Source organism: Panthera onca, chromosome D4, assembly GCF_046562875.1.
Source record: "Panthera onca isolate mPanOnc1 chromosome D4, mPanOnc1 haplotype 2, whole genome shotgun sequence".
Taxonomy (NCBI): Eukaryota; Metazoa; Chordata; class Mammalia; order Carnivora; family Felidae; genus Panthera; species Panthera onca.
This window is the reverse complement of record NC_138351.1, coordinates 94,449,007-94,470,606: the sequence shown is the minus strand read 5'-3', so window position 1 is coordinate 94,470,606 and position 21,600 is coordinate 94,449,007. Positions and strand designations below refer to the sequence as shown.

The 21,600-nt window shown below is 61.9% G+C and overlaps 3 protein-coding genes across 7 annotated transcripts; 2 read left to right on the top strand and 1 right to left on the bottom strand.

Moving 5' to 3' along the window:
* Positions 1-72: 72 nt before the first annotated feature.
* Positions 73-8,857, bottom strand: NDOR1 (NADPH dependent diflavin oxidoreductase 1). 5 transcript variants are annotated; one of them, XM_078436194.2, is made up of 14 exons: positions 8,618-8,857; positions 8,198-8,275; positions 4,233-4,330; positions 3,222-3,320; positions 3,036-3,137; positions 2,716-2,925; positions 2,419-2,540; positions 2,088-2,308; positions 1,868-1,975; positions 1,571-1,685; positions 1,288-1,434; positions 1,044-1,189; positions 863-957; positions 73-775 (listed from the first exon to the last, which is right to left on the bottom strand). In XM_078436194.2, the coding sequence occupies exons 1-14, from the start codon at positions 8,750-8,752 to the stop codon at positions 631-633; spliced, it is 1,821 nt and encodes a 606-aa protein (XP_078292320.2). In that variant the 5' UTR covers positions 8,753-8,857; the 3' UTR covers positions 73-630. The 5 variants fall into 5 exon arrangements, with proteins under 5 accessions (XP_078292320.2, XP_060464106.2, XP_060464109.2 ...); XM_060608123.3 differs by having other exon boundaries at positions 1,071-1,189; XM_060608126.3 differs by having other exon boundaries at positions 1,071-1,189; positions 8,198-8,226; positions 8,618-8,731.
* A 26-nt stretch (positions 8,858-8,883) lies between these two features.
* On the top strand, positions 8,884-10,384 carry TMEM203 (transmembrane protein 203). The gene has a single exon (XM_060608132.3). The coding sequence runs from the start codon at positions 9,125-9,127 to the stop codon at positions 9,533-9,535; it is 411 nt and encodes a 136-aa protein (XP_060464115.1). The 5' UTR covers positions 8,884-9,124; the 3' UTR covers positions 9,536-10,384.
* Positions 10,385-12,726: 2,342 nt separating this feature from the next.
* Positions 12,727-21,288, top strand: TPRN (taperin). Its single transcript, XM_060608145.3, has 4 exons — positions 12,727-14,703; positions 20,257-20,497; positions 20,577-20,683; positions 20,791-21,288. The coding sequence occupies exons 1-4, from the start codon at positions 12,871-12,873 to the stop codon at positions 20,851-20,853; spliced, it is 2,244 nt and encodes a 747-aa protein (XP_060464128.3). The 5' UTR covers positions 12,727-12,870; the 3' UTR covers positions 20,854-21,288.
* The last annotated feature ends 312 nt before the right edge of the window (positions 21,289-21,600 follow it).

The window sequence follows — 21,600 nt, the reverse complement described above, 5'->3', positions numbered from 1 at the left end:
GCTGTCCCCGTCCAGACCACTGTGGGCCCACACACGCCCCGAGGCACCCAGACAGGCACGAGGAAGAGCAGGTCAGAAACAGCCAACAAGAGCCCACAGTTTATTACGGAGGCGTTCCAGGAACAGGGTGAGGAAAGAGTGTGCTAGCTGGGGGTCTCCCCTGGTCCTGCCTTCCAGCCCTAGCCCTGGCCCTGCGAGGCCCTGAGACAGCACCGTGTACTTTGTGGGTGGGCACAGAGATGTGGCAGAGGGGGACTGGGAAACTGCTGTCCCCTGGGACAACCTCAGAAGGCTCTCCGGGCTCGCATGCTGTCTGGAAGCTGGTGTCTGGGAGCCCCCGATGCCCATCGGGCTGCCCGTTCCTTCCTGGGGCCCCGTCCTTATGCAGGGTGGGGCAGCCCTGGGACCATCCTGACCAGGACCCAAGCTGGGGCCAGTGGGGAAAGGCCGGCAGTAGCCTGCAACCCTGGATGGGGGCAGGGGTGGGGTGGTGAGTGGGCAGCGATGTCAGGGCTGGGTATAGGACCCCAGGTTGACTGAAGTGAGGCTGTGCAGGGGGCAGGGTGGAAGGTGACAGTGGCCCCCCCAGAGGGCAGCGTTTAGAGTGGCCAAGGCTGGCAGGATGGCTTCTTAGGCCCACGTCTCACTCTGGAAACGCATCGTCCGCTGGAGCCTGGCAAGGTAGTTGGCTGCATCAGGGCCGGAGAGCCCACCCTCCTCCTGGAAGACGGACGTCAGGGCTTCTGACACATCTGCCGGCATGCCCTTGGCATTGCTGGAGGGACGGGCCGGGAGGGCTCAGTAGGGCTGGGACCTCCGGAGGGCCGGCTCCCACCCCTACCCCCCGGGGGCCCAGGCTCACCCCGCCAGGTAGAAGTAGGCGCCTCGGCGGTCCAGCAGATCCCACACCAACGGCCCGAGCTCCCGGAGCCTGTGCTGCACGTACACTTTCCGCTCCTACGGGGAGGGGGAGGGGAGGGGGAGCGGAGGGGGCGGGGGTGGGGCATGGGGATGGTGCATCCTTGGCCTGGCCCCCTCCTTGCCGGCACCGCCCTGCCCAGCACACCCACCTGCTCCCGGGAGAAGGCTGTGAAGAGGGTCAGGCAGCCCTTCCTCTCCAGCTCCAACCACTCAGATTCCCAATAGAAGTCTTGGTCGCGCCAGCGGCAGCCGAAGAACAGGAAGTTTCCTGGGGGATCACAGGTGGCCTCAAGCCTGGACCCAGGCCCGTGAGGCTCGGCCCAGGCAGCCCCAGCTGCCACCCTGCCAGAGGCCCTGCGTGCTCACCGGTCTGACCCCGGGCCACCCGCTCCTGGACAGCTGCTCGGAAAGGGGCCACACCGGTGCCGGGACCCACCAGGATCACGGGTGTGTCCGGTGTCTCCGGGAAGGTCAGGCTCCCGGGCCGCACCCACAGAGGCACCTGGACAGGTCCTACGGCAGGAGGGAGCAGGCGTGAGGAGGCTCTGAGGACCAGGGCCCCGGTCCAGGACCGGCTGTGGTGCACAGAGGAGAACGGGGGCCCTGGCCCGGGGCTCTACCCGCCCCCCCTCCAGAAAGCAGGGGTCACCTCGCCCAGGATCCAGAGACGCCAGCCAGGAGGAGCAGAGGCCCTGGCGGGGCTCTTTGAGGCGCGTCCGGTAATGCACCACAGCGACGAGAATCTGCAGCCTCGAGGGGTGAGCCTGGGGATGGGATGGCGGGTGCTGTGCTCCACGGGCCGCCTGCCCGCCAACCAGCCTCAGACTCCGCCCACTTCCCCCGGGCGGTCCCAGACGTGGGGCAGACGTCGAGGGTCGGCCCCCCCGCCCCTCGCGACCCCGGCATCCCTGAAGCCGGTCGCGGGCTCTGCCCGACAGGCCCTCACCAGCAGAGAGGAGGCGATGGAGAAGGCCCGCGGGCGGATCGGGGGGATGAGGTCCAGCAGGTAGTCTGCGGGAACAGCTCCAGCCGTGTGTGGGAAGTCACACAACACCTGGGCAGAGACAGCCCCGGCTAGGCTCCGGCCAGCACCGCCACACGTGGGCTCTGTGGCTCAGAGCCCTGGGCCTGCCCGTCTGCCCGCGCCTGCCCGCGCCTGCCCGCACCTCCAGGACGGTCCTGCGAGGCCGGTTGCAGTACGAATACAGCTCCTCCTGACCTTGGGGGGCACTGAATTGCAGCAGCTTCTCCCGCTCCAGCTCGTGGGGAGAGAGACAGGCCAGGAGCTCGAAGAAGGAACGGCGGGGCACGCTGGTGACGTCCAGGTAGTGGGACACGAGGTGCCTCACGGAGCAGGGCTGGGGCAGCTGCGTGGGGCAGGGGACACCTGCGGCAGGAAGCGGGGAGCCTGTGAGGGGTCGGGACACGGCTGGGCGGGCCGCGGGCCCCGGGAGGGCGGAGAGAGAGGGTGGCCGCAGCCGGGGTCCCCGGGCTCACCTGGCTCCCGGGGCAGCAGCGTGAAGTACTGGTCGGGGTCCAGGCCCAGCACCCGGCAGAACTGCTGGACGTGGCTGGCCTGGTTCTGGGGCCGGATCAGCACCACGTCGCCAGCTGCAAAGCTGCATGGGAAAGCCAACGGGAAAAGTGAGGGAGGGTGCGGGCAGGGCACTGGGGGCTCAGGGGAGGGCTGGGGGCGGCGGTCCTCGGATGGATGTGTTTCCCTGCAGCCCGGCCGGCACCCACCCCCCCCCCCATCCCTCGGCCACCACCCACCTGGTGTCTCAGGCCCCTCACCTGAGCCCAGAGCCCGTGATGTCAAACTCGATCAGCCGTACGTCCTGGAAGTGAGAGGGGCTGGTGACCCTCTGGTTGGTGACCATGGGTGCCAGGAAGGGCTGCTGCTCTGAAGGGGGACCTGGGGGATCTGCACCGGCCACATGCTGCTCCTCAGAGCACATCTTGGGGGCCTCCGGAAGGAAGCGGAGGGTGAACTTGGAGGGCAAACTGTAGGGAGGACACACACCCGTCAGGCCGTCAGCAGAGCCTCACAAGTGGCCCCGTGGCCAGGCCGCTCTAAGTGCGCCTGCGGGAGCCCCACCGAGGCCCACACTCACGGGACTCCGGGGGGGATCACGCCGAGGTCAGGGGGCACCGGGTAGAGCCCCAGCACCTTCTCCCACAGATCGTGCAGCCAGGGGTCAATAGCAGCGTCGGGCCTGGAGAGAGAGCATGTGCGCGCTGTCCTGAGGGGCCCCTGCCCCTGGCCGGGCCTGCAGGAGAGCTGCCCCTACCCCACTCACCCCAGCTCATGCTGGTCATCTCCCAGGCACGCAGGCAGGAGGGCGCTGCCCCCAAGTTGCAGCAGCCGTCGGTGCAGCTTCTTGGCCACGAAATTGAACCTACAGAGAGAGAGCCAGGCTTGCTTGGGCAGGCCCTGGGCGGAGGGCAGAGGGCAAGCAGCCCCGAAGAAGCAGAAGACCCCGGGCCTCAAATGACACCCCTCCCAGAGAGCACTGTTGGCAAGATGCCCGTGTTTGTGCTGCCGTGAACCAACATCTATGTTGTGCACAGAACAAAACCCCGGGCACAGGAGGGTCGCGCTGCCCTGTTCACCTCAGCGAGCACAGTCCTGCCCTTGTTGTATCTGGCTTTGGAAGCGTTGGTACGACCAACGACCCCCCACCCCCACCCCGCCCGCCCTGTGCTGGACTGTTTCAGTGACCTAATGACATGCGAACTTCACACACAAATTTCTCAGTGCTTCTTTAAGAAATCACACAAAGCAACATCATTCTTGGCTTAGGATACAGATAGGTCCTGAAAATTGGCAAGAACAAGGCCGAGGTGGTCATGCCACCATACCCAGGGAAGCAGTGGCCTTGGAGGTGGCTCCTGGGGCTGGGGGGTCTTCTGGGCCCCTTGCCTAATCCCACTGTGCTGTCTTTGTGAGCCCAAATTTCTCATGGAAAAGTGGGAAGAGCCAGGTAGGCCTTTGCTGCCCTAAGTCATGTGTCAGCCTATGGTGCTGCCTGAGGCCCCTGATGTCCAGTTCCAGACGTCACTTCCTGTCCTACGAGACACCTTGGGCCCACCCCGGAGTTTTGGTGCCTACTTTCCTGTCCTGCCAGCCTCCTGTCTGTGCTCTGCTCACCCTTCAAGCCCAGATGCTCCCCAATGGTCCCCACAGCCTGGCCATGGCCCAAAGTCTAGAAGGAGCCCTGGGGGCTGAGTCACCTGTCCCTCCACCAGGACTTTGTGCTCAACCCCAAGGGCAGTCCCTGCAGGCCAGCAGCCTTCCTGCCCCTACTCACTTGGCATAAGAGGAATCCCCGAGGCCCAGAACAGCAAAGTCCATCTGACAGAGGGAAGTCGGTGGCAGATTCTTCCGGAATATGAACCTCCAGAAGTTCTACAGCCAGAAGAAGCCAAGTTAGAGGCCCTGCTTTGGGCCACCAGGGCCCTAGGGTGGAGTAGGGAGGAGCCACAACCTAGACCCTCCCTGTTCCTTCAGATCTTTGTTACTGAAACCAGACCATTTTTTATTCTATCACAATGGCAAAAGATTTGGAAAAAGGCAGAAACTCGCAAACCATAGAGCTGCCCCAGAGCCACCACCAGAGTGTGGAGCCCCACCCCTTCCTGGGCAGGGGGCCCTGTGAGGGCTACTGGCACCTGCCCCGCTGCCTCCCCAGGGCAGGAGTGGCACCTGCTCCTGCTCAGGCTGCCCCTGGGACCACTTCCTCCCTTCACACTGAGCCCCATGTCCCAAAGACCCCTCTGTTCTCAGCTCTGAACCTCGGGGCACCACAGGACCCCTCTGTGGTCCTAGTCTCATCCCATCAAACCAAGTTTCTCTTTTGGGGCCTTCTTCTAGCCCTGGGCCCCCATCAGGCTGCTTTGTGCTCACTGCCACCCTCACGGCCAAGGACCCAGACCTGTGTCCTTCCCCAGGACACCCTCACCTCCATGCATCTGGCCAACCCAGGGGCCTTACAGCCAGACCCCCAAGGTCACAGCCCAGGTGCCTCTTCTTCCCTCCGGGGACCCTCATCGGAACCTGTCTGGCCCACACTCTGCCCCAGCCTCCCCACAGGCCTCCAGAAGCACTTTTCAAATACAGCTCCCTATCACCTTCAGCCCGTGGTGACCTGAGCCCTGGACACCAACTTTCACATGTGGTCCAGGCTTTAGCTGCATTCCATGTCCCTTGTACTTCATAACTGGCATGGAGGGGCCCTGTTGGGGCACAGCTCTGCTCACTGGTCCTGGACCACCCTGGACCACACCCCAAGGGCTGAGCTGCATCAGCCAGTAACTGGGGACTACACTCTCTGCCTCTGGAGACCTCTCCTGCATGCTCCTCCTCAAAGGCCTGTTTCCCGAAGCTTGCCAAAAATATCCTTCCCAGTGAAGGTACGCTTCTCACAACTCCGCACCTGCAAATGCTTGGGCCCTCCCTCCACAGTGACTGGCAGGTTGGCAGGGCACACTTTTGGTGGAAATGGTTTTTCCAAAGAGCCCGAGTCCTTGCTCCAAGCTGGTTCAGCTGGGCCACGAAACCAGCATCATGTGTCCCCCTCTGTCCCCCACCGGCTACCCGGGCACTCTCGATCCCCGAGAGCCGTAACCCACCATGATGTGCCTTGGCGGGAGCCATTCCACTCAAGATGGGCCCTTCCCAAGTACCCGGTGGACCCTTTTTCAGTTCTGGGATGTTTTGTCAGTTGCTCTCTTTGGTCAGTTTCTCCCCACTGTTTCTCATTCCGAGGCTACTAACACGATCTTAGAATTTTGCTATTTCCTTTCTTGGTTCCTCGTTCATTTTTGGTTACACTTTCCAGGAGAATTTCTCAACTCTGCTCTCTGATCTTTTCAAGTTTTCCTGCTATCGTCTTAAAGAGCATTCCCAGCGCTTCCAGCTTTTGCCCTGTTTTGTGTGTTCCTTCCTGTCCTGTGGGTGCCGAGTTCTGGACGGCCTGCTCCGCCTCTACTCCTCCAGGGTACCTGAGGGTATGGTGGTTCTTCGTGGTCTATTTGTACTTAAGACGCTGACAGAAAACTGTGAGTTTGGGCCTGTCACCCAACGTGCGTTTCGTGGCCGGGATCCTGTGGGACTTGCCTGTGGTTAGTTTCCCCACAGAGGGCTCCTCTGGTCCACTAGCTGGGAGCATGTGCCTGACCACAGCGTTCTGAGGACTGAGGCATGGCAGCCAGTGTCTTCCTGTTTAGTACACAGCTGGTCACTAAGCCTGGTCTTCAGCAGGTGCCACGCCCCCTCCTCCGTGTTCCTGGGACCTCAGTCTGCAGCCTCTCCAAGGAGCCTGCAGGTCGCACTGTGGCCGGGGAGGGCCCCTCCTGACCACCTCCGTGGAGGTGTCCATGCCTGCAGTCTTCGCTGTGCACCCTCATCCAGGGTGACCATCGCCACCTTCACGCTGTTGGCTTCTGATGTCCAGTCTGCACCCCAGCCCAGCTGACCTCGTAGAGGTCTTTGTTTCCCCTCCCATGTCCTGTGTCACGGGCATCCACAATTCACCTCCTGCCTTTGATCCCCTCACACTTGCCTTCTCTCCTGTCCCTCTTCTTGTCTCAGACCTCTCCTGACTGTGCTGGGGTCTTGGCCCCATGTCTCCCATCGTCCCCTGCTCTGACCCTGCTCTTCGGTCATGAGCCTCTTTCTCCCCCACCACCAGCCTTTAACAGGTTTCTCTCACCTTAACACCTTCTTTCCAACCCCTTAGCCCCACTCACAGCCAGAATCTTTCTGGTGATTGTTTAATGTACAGACGTCCTTAAGATTCTCTCCACATACCTGCTGCTCCCCTGTGACCTCGCTTCTCCCCCAGTAAGTCGCTGATACCGCTTTCCCCAAAGTCACCAGCGGTCCCTTTGCTGATAAACCCTACCAGTTCTGCTCAGGTTTTATCTTACTTCACTTCTGTGCAGCGTTGAGTGCTGGAGACCTTTCTCTCAGAACAATCACCTTCCTGCCTTGACCTTGGATTTGGGGCACTCCCTCTTTTTGCTGTTGGAGCCACTTTCCTGCCCCTCACAGGCTTTTCGCCACCTCCCATGCCCTCAGTGTTCAGGGCCACCTGTCCCAGGGGAAAGGGAGGGGCTTTCTCATGCCTTGCCCAGGGTCCTTGCTAGAGCTCCACACCTACCTTGTATCTCCCCCTGGATGACTTCCAGCCCTTGGCCCTCCTGGTCTCCATCTCTGTGCATGGAACTACCATCCACTCTGGTCCCTGAGCCCGAATCCCTGTCTCGACTTCATCTTTGTTCCCAGCTTTTAGGCCTGTGTGATTCCACGTCCTCTCAATTCTACCTTAACATCTCTGGAAGGTGTCTTGTTTTTCTCTGCTGTCTGCCACCCTCCTGCCTTCACTGTGCGTCCTCTTGAGTTGTTCTTGCTCTCCTACAGCCTGCCCTCCCCGTCGACACGTAGCAGTTTCGCTAGAACACAAATATGACTGTCACCCAGTGGACTGCATGGCCCTTCACCTCAAGCCCATCCACCTTGCTGGGGCGGTCCAGCTTCTTGGGATCAGGTCTGGCTTCCTGCCTCTCGTCTCCCCTCCCCCCCTTGATGCATTCCTTGGCTCTGTCATCCTCAACTGCTTTCTGCTCTTCCCTGAGCTGGTCTTTCTCCTCTGCACAGGCTGCTCCCAGTTTCCTGGTGCCTGGCTAGCCCCCACTTATCCTCAGGACTTAGCCTACACTCCTTTCTTCCAGGAAGCTCTCCCTGAGCCTCCAGGTTGGGCTAGATAGCGTTTATTAATGTCCTCATAACGGCTGGCACTTTCTCTGGCAGCATGTATCTCCTCGTATTGTAACTGCCTGTTAAACTTGTTGCTTTTGCTATATTGTGAGCTCCCTGAGGAAAGAAATAGGTTCCTGGCTGGATTCCCAGCACTAGACCATGTTTGGAATAGAATGTGTGTTCAAAAGATGGTCAAAGAATTGAAGAATGTTCCCAGAGGAAGGTCCAACAATTTTGAAACACTCACAAGACCCAGACCAGATTCATATATAGCCCTGGAGAAAATATTAAAGGTTAAAATGGAGAACAAGGCTATTTAGTGGCCTGTGAACAGTTTATTAGGGAGGACAGCCAGAGTCCCCAGTTCCCTCCCAAATCCACGGCTAACGTGCAACAGATATAGGAGGGCAACTGTTCATTGTGCTTCTTGGACTCCCCAGGCAATGAAAACAGTGAGGGTCCAGGGCAGTGATCTGAGCTTCTGAGCAAAGAAAGCCTTCAGGTCAGCCTTACCTTCATGTTGTCAGGGGGGTCTCCTTGGCCTGCAGTTGCACAAACAAATATCACCAGGGGCTCACTAATCAGATTCACCTCAACAAAAAGACACATGTGTTAAGACCTCGGGCTGTAGCAAGTAGGTATGCTCTCCGCAGCCTGGCCCCTCTCCTTCACTCGGGGGGTATGGCAAACGGAGTCACGAAGCACCCGTGAGCGGCCGGCCTGCCTTTGCCCTTTCAGGCTCCATCCTCCCACCTTGCCCGTTTCTCCACGTGCTAAGCCCTGCCACTGTCCCCAAGTTTTCCTGCCCCCTAAACCCGCCATAATGGAACGGTCCGCTCTCACACAACACACGGTGCCCTGCGGTCGAGGGCTCTGGGGGCTGGCGCCCCCGGCCTGCTCGGTCTCACCGCCCAAGCCCTAGGGCTCCCTCACCACCGAGTAGGAGTCCAGGGCCTGCACCCGGCAGTCAAGCCGCCGGCGCCGAGCCTCGCGACCCAGCCTCTCCGACACATCCTGGGCCGTGCCTGTCTGGCTGCCGAAGAGCACCAGAAGCCCCGGGCTCGGCATCCGGGCGCGCCGGGAAACCCCGGCACCCAAGCACCGGACCAGCTAAGAGATCCCGCAAGCCTAGGTGGCCTGGACCAGCTTGGACTTCCGACTTCCGGTGGTGGCCGGAAGTGACGCCCTTAGACCGCGCCCGGCAGGGCATGGCGACCGAGGGGGGCGGGTATCCGTTAGCGGCCGGTGCTGGGTCCCGGGCCGCGGCCAAGATATTGGCGACACGCCAGGACCGAGGGCCGGGGCAGGCGGAGCCGTTCGCTGCCTCGTGCTCGCCGCAGCGGCGCCGGCGGCGGGCGCCGGCGAGGCCCACGGGGAGAGGAGGCGCAGCCCTGCCGGTGGGACGCTCGGCCGGGCCCCGGCCCGCGCTCAACCGGCGCGATGCTCTTCTCGCTCCGGGAGCTGGTGCAGTGGCTGGGCTTCGCCACCTTCGAGATCTTCGTGCACCTGCTGGCCCTGTTGGTGTTCTCCGTGCTGCTGGCACTGCGTGTGGACGGCCTGGCCCCCGGCCTCTCCTGGTGGAACGTATTCGTGCCCTTTTTCGCCGCTGATGGGCTCAGCACCTACTTCACCACCATCGTGTCCGTGCGCCTCTTCCAGGACGGAGAGAAGAGGTTGGCAGTGCTCCGCCTCTTCTGGGTCCTCACGGTTCTTAGCCTCAAGTTTGTCTTCGAGATGTTGTTGTGCCAGAAGCTGGTGGAGCAGACTCGGGAGCTCTGGTTCGGCTTGATCACGTCTCCGGTCTTCATTCTCCTGCAGCTGCTCATGATCCGCGCCTGTCGGGTCAACTAGCCTCAGGCGGGAGTGAACTCTGGACGGCTAGCATGCTGGACCCCAAGCTGAGTTCCTACTTCCACCGTACCAAAGGAGAAGTCTGGGTCTGAAAGGAAAGCCAGCTCCTGCCCTGGCGAGTGCCCAATTTTCTACCAGTCCATGTCTGAAATTGTTCCCTCAGCAGGGCTAAAAAGAGCAGCCTTGATCCTTAAAATGTATTTCCTGTTATTTCATGCTTTGAATAGCTAACCCTGAATTGAGATCCTGAGAAGGACCCCAGGCCATTTCTCTGACAGTAAAATGTCCTGATGGGCTCTGCGTATGTTTATGGATCCTGGGAAAGTACTCTCTGTGCAAGGGCTGCAGAGCTGGTCTTATGGATTTCCTCTGCCCAGAAGCACTAACCTAAGAGCTCACTGCCCCCTCCATCTGGACAAGACCTAGATGCTTGAGCTCAAAGTGTAAACCAGCTTGTGTCTCCTCCCCTGAGCCACTGGGGAGGATGGCCTCTTCTTCATTCCAGCTCAGGCAGACAGGAGTATGTTGAGTAAGCACGACTGGGACCCTATTTGGAGATCTGTCGCCTGAGAGAACTTTGCTTATGAAGCGCTGCTTGGCTTCCTATCCCAGCGGATTGCATCGTCCACAACTTTTCCACCACCACCTTGTGGCCAGCACTGTTAGCACACCTGAGACAGATTTAGGCCTCCCTCAAGGGACCAGAGAGAGGAACAGCTTTGATGCTTATAGGCATCGAGACTTGCAAATGGTCTTGGCCCACATTTGTTGGCCTGAGGTGTTTAGTTTAAGGTGCCAAATGAGAACGTTTGCTGAGATAAAAAATAAAATAAGAGAATGTTTTGCTGAGATGCGCAGTGGTTGCCTGACCTCTTGAGGGTGAAACAATATGAATGCTGAGAAGGTCCCTGCTGTGCGATGTAGCTGGTTACAGAGCTGACTGTAGGGAGACAGGAATGCACTAGAGTTTCTTTAGCCAATGTGTGTGTGTGTGGGGGGGGGGGGTGTTCCCTTGGGGAATCCTTGCTTCCTGCCTGGGGAGCCAGGGTGAAGATATCATGGGGTAGGCCTGTGTTGAGGACCTGCTGAATGGTTTGTGTGACATCAGAACCTTGTCTTCCTGCCGGTGTGCAGTCTTTGTAGGCCTTGCTGTGGAGCAGGGGTCAGCCAACTATGGCCTGAGGTCTGTTTTTGTACTACCTTTCAGCTAAGAGTAACTTTTCCATTTTCAAAGGATTATAAACATGAACATGTGACAGAAAGTGAATGTGGCCTGCAGTGTCCAGGGTCTCTCAAACTTGGCACTCTTGGCCTTTTGGGTCAAGCCATTCTTTGTTGGGGGGGGGGGGGCGGGGGGAGGGGCTGTTCTGAGCATTGTAGAATACAACATCCCTGGCCAGCATCCCTGGCCTCTACTCACTAGATGCCAGTAGCATGCCTCCCTTGTAACAACCAAAAGTGTCTTCATACATTAACAAGTCTCCTGGGGGACAAAACTGCCCCTGGTGAGAACCACTAGGCTAAAATATTTACTGTCTGGCCCTCTCTAGAACAAATTTGCAGTCTTATTCTGGTGAAGCAGCTTTGTGACCCTTTGCCTAGAATGGATGCTGCGTGGCCTGAACCATTGAGATGCTTGAGTTGGAGACTGTTCTGGTGTGTCCCACGGCTATAAAAATGTTTTCTACCCAGTATTGGCATAATTGCGTCAAAGTCAGATACAAGCTGAACATTAGAAATGGACTGTTATTTATTTAAGTTTATTTACATAATCTCTACAACCAATGTGAGACTCAAACTCACGACCCCGAGATCAAGAGGTCGCACGCTTCTCTGACCGAGCCAGCCAAGTGCCAGGGAGTGTTTTTTTCCCTTTAATGTTATTTTTAGATCGCATGTGTTGTATCCTGTTGTGTTCTGTAGTTCAGGACTGAGTGATCCTGTTGCTGTAGAGGTGATGTGCATGAGAAGGCTTAGTTTCCTTTGGAAAGGTGATTTGATGAGAGCCGAGGAAGGAAACACTTGACTTCCGAAAGCTGAAATCCAGTTTATTTTCTCGGCTCAACAGAATGGAGAGGTGTAAGTCGGTCAGTGCAGACCACCACGGGACCCAGAAGCTGAGAAGGGCACCCCAGGTTGAAACGTGCCCCCGCTCTATGCAGAGCCCCAGGTGTCCTTGGAGCCCTGTCCCTGAAAGGTGAGTGATGCAGCAGGCAGTAGTGCCATTACTGGGAGAGAGGAGGGGAAGGCTAGCAGCATCTCTGTGTCCGTGCCCCCGTTTCCCCTTCTCCCCTTGGCTCCACTGGGCCTGAAAGAGTGTGGTGGGTGCTGTGCAGCCCTCAACTGGGAGTGAGCTTCTTCATGGCATGTGGGCAAAGAAGCTGTGCTCTTGGGGTCACTGGCACCCCTTCCAGCCTTGGAATGGGGGAAGTTCAGCAGATGTTAAGAGGAGTAGTGTGGGGAGGCAACAGGGTGAAATGCACAGTGTGGCTTTTGTGGCTCCTTCCGCGTTAGAGAGCTGTGTACGGGGAGCTTTGTGCTTCCTCACAGCTTTGCACTCCTGTCCCTGCTCGGCGGGCCCGGGATGGCAAAGTGCGGAGTAGCACTTCTCCCAATTGTCTGAGTAATAGGGTGAGTTCTGGGGGCTGGCAAGAGCTAGGGGTTCCCGAGAAACCAATTCCTCAGCACTGGGTGGATCTCCGGCATTGGCATCCCCACTAAGTCCGCAGAAGACCGAGGACCACAGGTGGGCAGTCCCTGAATGGCGTCAGGAGGCTGGTGCACAGCCCGTGTACCACTCACGGGAGCGAGAACAGCTTTCCAGTCCTGGAAAGGCCCTTCTCCCACTGCACTCTGAGCGCGAGGAACAGGTGGACTGGGTGCTGGCACGATGAGGAAGGGCCGAGCCCAGCCAAGGTCACCCACCGCTCTGGGCCCAGGGGTCCGGCTGGGACTGCCCGCCAGGACCCGCCCCCTCCGGGCTCCGCCCCCCGGTCGCTGCAGACCAATGGCGCAGAGGCGGAAGTGGGGCCGCCAATGAGCGGCGTGAGGGGTCGGGGGCGTGCCCAAGAGGCCCTTTCCCCAATGGGGACTGGCTCCGGAGACCGGCGCTATCCAACTAAGTCCCCGGGAAAGAGAGGTCAGGGCGAGCGGTGTCCAATCAGCGCGGCCGGCCGTTCTCCCCTGTCGTAGGTGGGGCCGCCGGGCGCGGGGCGGGTCCGAGCCGGCCCCCCGCCGTAGAAGGCGGGCGGGGGGCGTGGCCGCGGCGAGAAGGCCGGCGCCGGGCGGCGGCCGCAGTTCCCGGCGCGCGCTGGCTCCGGCGCCCGCTCCGCAGCATGGCCGGCCTGGGGCGGCCGGGCCCGGGGCCCCGCGCCGCAATGCCCGCCTGGAAACGGGAGATCTTGGAGCGTAAGCGGGCCAAGCTGGCTGCCTTAAGCGGGGGCGCGGGGGCCGGGGCCGAGGCGGGAGCGGCGGAGCCCTCGGGGCCGGCGGCCGAGCGGCTCGTGCTGGCCGAGAGCCTGGGCCCGCTGCGCGAGAACCCGTTCATGCGGCTCGAATCGGAGCGGCGGCGCGGGGCGCGGCGCGGCGGGGGCGAGGGGCCGGCGGGGGCGCGGCCGGTGCAGCAGCTGCTGGAGCTGTACCGCCGCGTGCCGGGCGTGCGCACCATCCGCGCCGACAACATCCTCATCATCGAGTCAGCTCCCGGCTTCCAGCCTGCGGGCCCTGGCCCGGACCCTGGCCCGGACCCTAGCCCTGGCTCGGCCGCCCGCATCCGCGCAGCCGAGGTGCTCGTGTATGAGGCGCCGCCGCCACCCGGCCGTGTCAGCCGTCTGCTCCAGAAGTTCGACGCTCCGGCCGCGCCGCTCCGCCGCGGGAGTCCGGAACGCGGCCGCCCCCCGCCGCCGCACCCACAGCCCGCTCCCGGCCCCGCCGCCCCGCGCGTGGGCGAGCGCGCCGCCCGCTTCGAGCCCGAGGGCCGCGCTACAGGACCCGGGACGCGGCGCAGCGATTTCCTGCAGAAGACCGGCAGCAACTCCTTCACCGTCCACCCTCGGGGCCTGCACCACAGCGCTGGCCCTCGCCCGCTCCCCAACGGGCCTGCGGCCCCCGAGTCCCGGGCGGGTGCTGCCAACGGCCTCGCGGGCTCTGCGCCTGGGCCGGCCGAGTGGAAGCCAAAGGTGGAGTCGGGGGAGCCCCCGGTCCACCCGCCCCCCAGCCCCGGGACCCCCAGTGCCACTCCAGCCGCGTCCCTGGCCTTGCCCATGACCAACTCTGCCAGTGCCACTCCCAGCCAGCGCCAGTGGGTCTCCGCGGCCACCAGCGCCAATGACTCCTTCGAGATACGGCCAGCCTCCAAGCCAGACATGGATCGAATCCCCGCTGGGGACCTCCAGGCCCGGGCCCTGGCCAGCCTCCGTGTGAACTCCCGAAACTCCTTCATGTTCATCCCTAAGCGCAAGGCCTCTGGGGCCCCTCCTCCTGAAGGGAGGCAGGTGGGGGGACTGCCAGAGGGAGAGGTTGGCTGGGCCTCCCAACGCCTGGAGCTCGAAGCCCAGCTGGTGCCTGCAAGGGATAGCGTGCCTGCTGGAGGGAGGAGCCCCTTGGGGGTCGACGAGGGGGGGTGCCCCAGGCCAGCTACCACCCTTGTGAACCAGGCTGTTAGGCGGCAGAGGCTGCCCTCACCACCCCTGTGTCCCTTAGCCGCTGCAGAAGCTAAGCCTGCCCAGGGCCTCGGGGTTTCCAGCTTGGCCAAGGATGGTGGGGAGCCTGGGAGGCCAGGGTTGCCTGTCACCTTCATTGATGAGGTGGACTCGGAGGATGAGGTCCCTCAACGAGCCAAACTGCCCTGCTCGGGAGCCGGGGGGCCTCCTTGGTATCACCCGCACCCCACCGGGCCTGGGCACCCATCAGGGCTCCATCACCGAGGTGGCAACACCTTCACCGTGGTGCCCAAGAGGAAGCCGGGGTCCCTGCAGGCCAACGGGGAGCCCGGGCCACAGGAGGCCGAGGAGGAGGAGGAGGAGGCAGGCAGCTTGTCAGAGACCCCTGCTGCCCTGGGGACCTCACTGAAGAAGCGCTATCCCACCGTGCATGAGATTGAGGTGATCGGTGGCTACCTGGCCCTGGAGAAATCCTGTCTCACCAAGGCCGGCTCCTCCAGAAAGAAGGTCAGCAGGGGGCACAGGGGAAGGGGTGCTGGCTGGGCGCGGGGAAGAGAGAGCTGTGGGTGTAGCAGGTGCCCACTTCCCAGGACAACTGGCCTGGCTGGGGGATGGCTTCTGTGTGGACCAGAGGAGAGCTGGGGCTGGGTGGCCGTGCATGCTCCTGGAGGGAGCTGGGCTGGGGGAGATCCCTGGTCTGGGTTCCAGGGGAGCCTAATGACCCAGAGAAGACAGCTTGCTGATGGTGTACTTCGCAAGGCTGGCGGGGAGGGTCGGTCCCGCCAGCACCGTGTCTGCTTCCTTGTTCTCGCGGCTCCATGTGGAATTGGCAGGGCAGACCTGTCTCATCAAGGGTCCAGCTGCAGGAAGTAGTCCTGTGCCTGCTGGTTCCACTCCGGCCTGGCTTTGAGGGTGTAGCCTGCCGTGGTCTTCTGGAGTCCTGGCCTACATGGGCCAAAGGTGCCAGGACAGAAGTGGGAAGGGGCAGGAGACCTGTGATTTGGGTGTGGTCAGATCCCTACCCCACTGTCAGCCTAGGAGCACAGTGCTGGGAGCTATTCAGTGGCTGGGGGCGGGGGGTGGGGGGGGCTCCCAGCTCCGCAGAAGGCAGGCTGCCCTGGTGCTCAGCAGGACCAGGCTTCATTCAAGTGTTTATTGAACTCCTAGTGTGTGTGCCAGGGCCGGGGTGTGTTGCTAGGAGCAGTGTAGACTCTCCCTCTCATGGGGGAGGAGAGGCCTCAGACAGAGAGACCCAGGTGCAAGACCAGGAGCCCTGCTGGAGCCTCAGTCCCCAGCTGCTCAGCGACCCGGAACCCTCTGGGCACAAAAAAAAAAAAAAAAAAAAAAAAAAAAGTTCCTCAGATTCTTCCTGGTCATTCCAGCACCTGTGTCTGGCCCTGGGGCAAATTCCAAGGCCAGCCCCACATGACCCCCCTCAGCAGGCATGGGGCAGACGTGTCTTCCCCTGGAACCGAGATGGTGCCTGGCAAGCTTCTGTGTCAGCCAGTGGTATCTCCAGGCTCACCCTTGAAGCTACTTCTGCCATTGGCCTCACTTGCCTTGGGCGATGGGGGTGGTGATGTGCCTTATGTCCACGGAAGCACCCCCCCCCCCCCCCCCATCGATGCCTGCTGGTCGTCCAATCACATAAGCCACCTCCTCCCTCTGACATGAATTGGACTTGTCTTCCTCCGTGATCACGCCCTGCTCCTTGGGTGAAGGCATCGGGGCTCCTGCCGTCTCCATCTGCTGAGACAGGCATCCACACCCAACTCCCTTCGTACTTCCGGAGGGCCCGTCCTGCCTGCCTGACCTTGACTCACCCTCTCTTTAGTGCCACAGCTCTCCCACCCTCCCTCCTACCCTTAGACACAGTCATCAACCCCACCTCCAGGCTCTAAACCACCCCTCCCCCTCGTTCCTGCTTCCTGACCTTTGACCCTACACTCTAGGAAGCAGTACCTTTCTATTCTGGCCCCAAGAAGTGGAGGTGATAACAGTTCCCCACTTTGTAGATGGGGAACCTGAGGGTGGCAGGAGGTCGTGGAGCTTGTGGGGCAGGAATTGAGTGCTGGTTTCTGCTTCTAGAGCCTTGCTCATCTGGCCCCAGCTGGGGAAAGAGCTGTGGGGGTCCTGTGTGGTAGGGTTGGGGTGAGAAGGGCAGGAGGAAGTGCTGGGAGGAAGCAGGCCCTGGCCTAGTCTCCATGCCAGCCTGAGGGAGTTGGGGGTCCAGATGGATGATGCCTGGCAAGCCGAGTGGCCTCACCAGGGCCCTGCCAGAGCAGCGTGACTACTGGAGGTGACTCCTCCTTGTGGGCACTGCCCCACCCCCACACCAGCTGCCCGGCAGGAAGAGCCAGAGCTCCTGTTGAGTGGGACAGAGGTGTGGGGCTGCCCGGTCCTTCGGGGCAGTCCGCTGGCTCGGGCTGTCCCCTGTGTCTCGTCCGTTCCCTGGTGGTCCTCCGGCCATCCCACCAGGCCCTGGGCTGCGGGACCTCGCCCTCACCTGTACCACTCCAGCCAGCTTGTGGTTTGGGCCCTTGTCCTGTTTGCCTCCATCCTGACTAGGGACTTAGTGGACTGGAGGTTAGTGGGACCTTGGGGCCCTCTGGCTGACCAGGGTAGTGCTGGGAGGTACTGGGGTCTTCCAGGGGGCAGGTGAGGTATGGCTCTGCAGGGGGACTGTCGGGACAGCCTGCCCTTGAGCTGGCAGGTGCGTGTAGGGTGTTGTGACCTTGCTGGGCCTTGGAGGGCTACAGCCCCGTCTTGGTGGTGGGGGCACCCAGCCTGCCATTGTGCCTGGGAGGCCTGCCGGGGATTGGGGGGCGCCTCTACTTGATTGTCTCTTGGCAGAATTGCTGATGCCCTATCTGTCCCTCCCTTAATGGCCAAGCAGGGACTGGCTGCGGGGGGCATCATCACCATGCCCCCTCTCACCTCTGCCCCAGCCCCCAGGCTGTGCTGCTGAGTGGGACTGTCCAGCTGCTCTCCACACCTGCCTCCCTCGGGGTTGGTGGGCTGGTGCTGAGGGCCTCTCCCCTTTGTGAGGTGCCACCTAGCCAGGTTCCTGCTTTTCTGGCGGCTCCTTCCCCTCGCCTTTGCCCTCCTCCCCTCCTTACCCTCTGGTTCTCTGCCCAGCCTGAGTGTGTCAGTGTCTCCAGGGCTCAATCTATGACACCCTAGGCCATCTGCCCTCACTTAGGGAGTAACTGCCACCCAGACACCCCAGTCTTGCTGGCCGGGGCTTGGCCCTCAGCCTCGCTCCAGTCCCCAGACCTATGGTGCGGCTGCCCCAGTCACCTGCTTCCCTGCCGGTGTGCAACGCTGTGCCCGCCACCACCTATGTGTCATGGCTGTGTCCCCTCTGCCCTCCTTCCCCCGCTTCCTACCTGTCCCCCCCACCCCAGCTCTTCCTGTAGGCACCCACCCTTCATGTTCTTCCAACAGCCCAGGTGCCACCGGGCAGGCCTGGACCCTGCTTCACTCAGCTTCCCCACTGCCAGAGGGTCTGCCTTGGGCTGGGGCATCCGGAAGCAGTGTGGGAGCTTTGGCAGAGACTGTGTGGGGTGGTCCCGTTGTCCCCGAGAACGCAGACTGAGTGGGGGATGGGAGGAGGCAGGCGTGTGCCAGGGAGTGAGGACAGGGCGGGTGCTCACCCCCAGCAGGGGGACTGGTTGAACCCGGCTCCCCGACCAGAGTCCAGGGTGGACGCCCTTCGGTAACCCGAGCTGGGTGTGCACAGGTAGGGCAGGGTGAGGGGGACAAAGGGCCTGTGAGAGCTGGAAGGTGGGCCGACCGAGGACCCACCTGCCGACTGCACTTGGCACAGAGGGCAAAGTCCCCAAGAGCCAGGTGCGTGCAAGTGCCAGCCCCTGGCCACGCCCGGCCCATCTGCCTGGGGTCTGGAGGCTGGCCCTCCCCAGCAGCATTTGTCACAGGGTGTCTTGTGATTCAGAGACCTGTACCCACAAGGAGGCCTGTGAGCCCCACCAGGCCATGGAGTGTGGAGACTGAAGGGAGGCGGATGTGACCCAAGCCCTGGGCCCCAGCTGGGCGCAGACAGTGGCCTGTGAGCGCCGCCCCGCCCCTGCCCGGCCAGGCTGTGCCAGGCTCAGTGCCTGTGCGAGCCCAGCCCCCTCGGTCTCCCTGCTAGGAGCTGGTCATGTGGACTAATGAGGGCACGCTAATCCGGCCGGGCCCTGGCAGCCAGCCCTTCCTGTGTCTTCGGTGGTGGGGGATGGGCCTGGAGGGCTCAGGGTCGTTGGGGACAATGCTGTGTACCCAGGGGTGACTGGACGCCCTGGTCACTGTGGGGCCTTGGGTCAGGGGCAGGCCCCTGGGTTAGGCCTCTGTCTTGCTAGGCTTGGGGCGGGGGTGGCAGCTGGAGGGTTGGGTGGGGCCTGCTGTGGGGACCAGGCAGATTGAGGAACAGCGTGCCTTCACGCGACGGGAGGAAGTATCTCTTGGTTTTGCCTGACTTGGGTGATCTGCACTCATCTGCTCTTGTCCCCGACTGTTCGTTTGTGCCGCTGGCTGGGCAAAGCCGACTGGGCCTGGGCCTGAGATTCGCCCAGCAGGTCTGCGTGTGAACCACACTGAGATGGGAAGCACGCGAGCTGGGGGTGCCGGTGGCCGCGTGGGGCTGTGTGTGCGCGTGTGGCTGTGGGAGGGGGCGGCTGGAGCATGTGCCCTTGTTTGGGGACACTCGCTCAGCCTGGCATTGCCCCCTGAGGCCAGTGCCGGGGCCCCCTCTGCTGCCCAGGCTGCGAGTCCAGCTTTCCTGTGAGGCCCCTGCATGTCCTGCTGTCGCTGGGCCCCATGGTTCTCTGCCTGGGGGCCCAGCTCCTGCCTCCGGCTCCTTCCAGGGGAGGAGGGGAACTTGAGCTGGCTGCTGGAGTCTTGTGCTCAGGAGTTTAATGTTTCGGGCTCCTGCAGGGCCGCTCCCATCTGCTGCAGGCTGGTGCCTCTCGTATTCGTTACCAACCTGCTGGGCCTGGCCGAACCCTGCTGAGCAAGTCTGGTGGGCCTGTGGCTTCAGTGGGGAGTGGAGTCCTGGGTCAGGGAGTGCGAGGGTCCATCTGGCATCCTGCTTGCGCCTGACTTTGCTTCCTCTCCACACCAGCAGCCTCGTCTGCACTCTGAGGCCGTTGGGAGAAAAGAGGGTTTGCTCAGGCATGAAATTCTGCAGCCTGCAGAGTGGGCAGGGTAGACAAGGGCCAAGTGGACAGCCCAGGTGGGAGGAAAGGGTCAGCGCGACCCCCACTTGGGTCTAATTCTGACTTGGTCTTTAAAATGGGGTGATGGCATTTGGTGTCGCCCCCCTGGGGTTTGGCATATGCCAGCCACCCTGCTTTGTCACCTCATGGGCGCCCCGGGGGCCTGGCCTTAGGTGTGTGCCCCGTCCTGCCCAGCAGCACTGGTCCATGCTGAGCTGTGCAGGAAGCGTCATTCGGGTGCCTAGCAAGCCAGGATGTGAACTCGGTCCTGGAGAGAGACCCCAGCCAACAACACACTGCTGGTGGCTGAGGAGCTAGGGCACCCGAGCAGGTGGGCCCCCCGAGTGCCGTCTCACTTAGACCCTGCTCCTGCCATAGAGCCTCTAGGTGGCTGGTGCTCCCCTGCGAAGGCAGCCCTTCAACCCTAGGAGCTGCCATAGAAGTTTCTAGAGACACTGAGACTTTGGGCTCCTGGTGCTGGCTAAGGTCTGGTCCCTGGGCAGGGTTGGTTACCTGAGGTGATGTGACCCTGGGCCCGGGGGGAGAAGGGGATGGGTGGGGTCTGGGAGGCAGGTGTTTGGACACACTGGCCCTGGGTTGCATGGGCAGCCAGAACAACCTTCCTGGGGTCCTTGTGGCCCGGGCCTGCAGGGTGCCGGTAAAGGAGTGGTCTCCGATGAGGGGTAGCCCCCCCACCTTTCAGTTCTGAAGGGTTGATGGCGTGTTCTGCTACCTGCCTGGGGCTACCTCTACCGTGCCCTCCAGGGTCACTGTGCCCGGCTCAGCCTGGCTAACCCCTGGTAGCCAGGCAGCAGAGCCCTGCTGATGTACCTCCTGTCCTTAGATGAAGATCTCCTTCAATGACAAGCGCCTGCAGACCACATTTGAGTACCCTCCTGAGAGCTCGCTAGTACAAGAGGAGGAGGCTGAGGCCCAGGAGGAGGAGGGGGAGGAGGAAGAGGAGGAGGAGGAGGAGTCCAGCTCAGATGGGGTGGTGGAGAAGCCCTTCTCGCTGTTCCTGCCCCGAGCCACTTTTGTGAACAGTGCGGGGCCCGAGAGCCCTCACCTGCCGGACGGCAGCTCAGGTGAGTGCCCACGTGTGGGAATGGGCGGCCCAGTGGGTAGCTGGGCCACACGTCCACACATGTGCCTCTTGGCCCACAGGCCTGTCCGGCTACACTCCAAAACACTCTGTGGCCTTCAGTAAATGGCAGGAACAGACACTGGAGCAGGCTCCGAGTGAGGTGGAGCCCACACCCAAGGAGGTCATGGTGAGCAGGGGTGCGGCTGGGAGGGCCAACACCCAAGGCCCGGGGTGGGGGGTGTCTCTAATGCCTGGATGAGTCCCATTGGCTCCCTCTCTGTCCCTCTCTCTCAGCTCACCCCTGCCAGTCAGAACGACCTCTCAGACTTCCGAAGTGAGCCAGCCCTCTATTTCTGACCCCAGCCCCGCCAGGATGGCCAAGGCTGAGCCCTGGGAGCCGGGCAGTGCCCAGAAGCCCGCCCTCACTCTGCACCCCCCACCTCTCGCTGCCCTGTTGGGCTCTGCCCTGCCATATCCCACCCTCCCTTCCTGGGGTTGGCCTGAGCCTAGGGCGCCGGGGTCTCCTGCTTCCCTTGAGGCCGAGTCTCACTCTGCAGCCCTGGTTTGGGGGCACTGCCTGTGGAGGATGGACAGAGTCCCGCTGGACACCGTGCCGGCAGGTGTCTGGTGCACGTGTGAAGGGCTAGGTTGGCTGCCTGTCCTCTGTGGGACTTCCAGCCCTTCCCAGCCTGCACCCCCCAACTGCAGACCTCAACTCGCCCCGTTTGTGATGAACGGCAAGTTTTTTCTTGCCTCTGATGATGGATTCAATAAATACCACTGGACAAGGCCTCCTCTGCCTTCCCTGTGTGGTCCTTGGCCAAAGAAGCAGGGAGCAGGGGTGGGGTCTGTGGGGCTCCATCGAGGCCCTGGCAGCGAGGAGGAAGGTACAGCGGGAGCCCAGCCAGGACATCTGTGCCTGGGTATGGGGTAGTCCTGTGTGGCACCCCCACACGTTGCTGTCTGGTGGTCCAGGCGTTCGCTCCCATAGCCCCGCCTGCCCTGCTTCCCCTCCCAGCCACCCCCTTGGGGGAAGAGGGACCCCCGTGAGCACTTCTCGTCTCTGGGCTGACACAGTGGGAGCTGTAGGGGGAGGAGCACTTT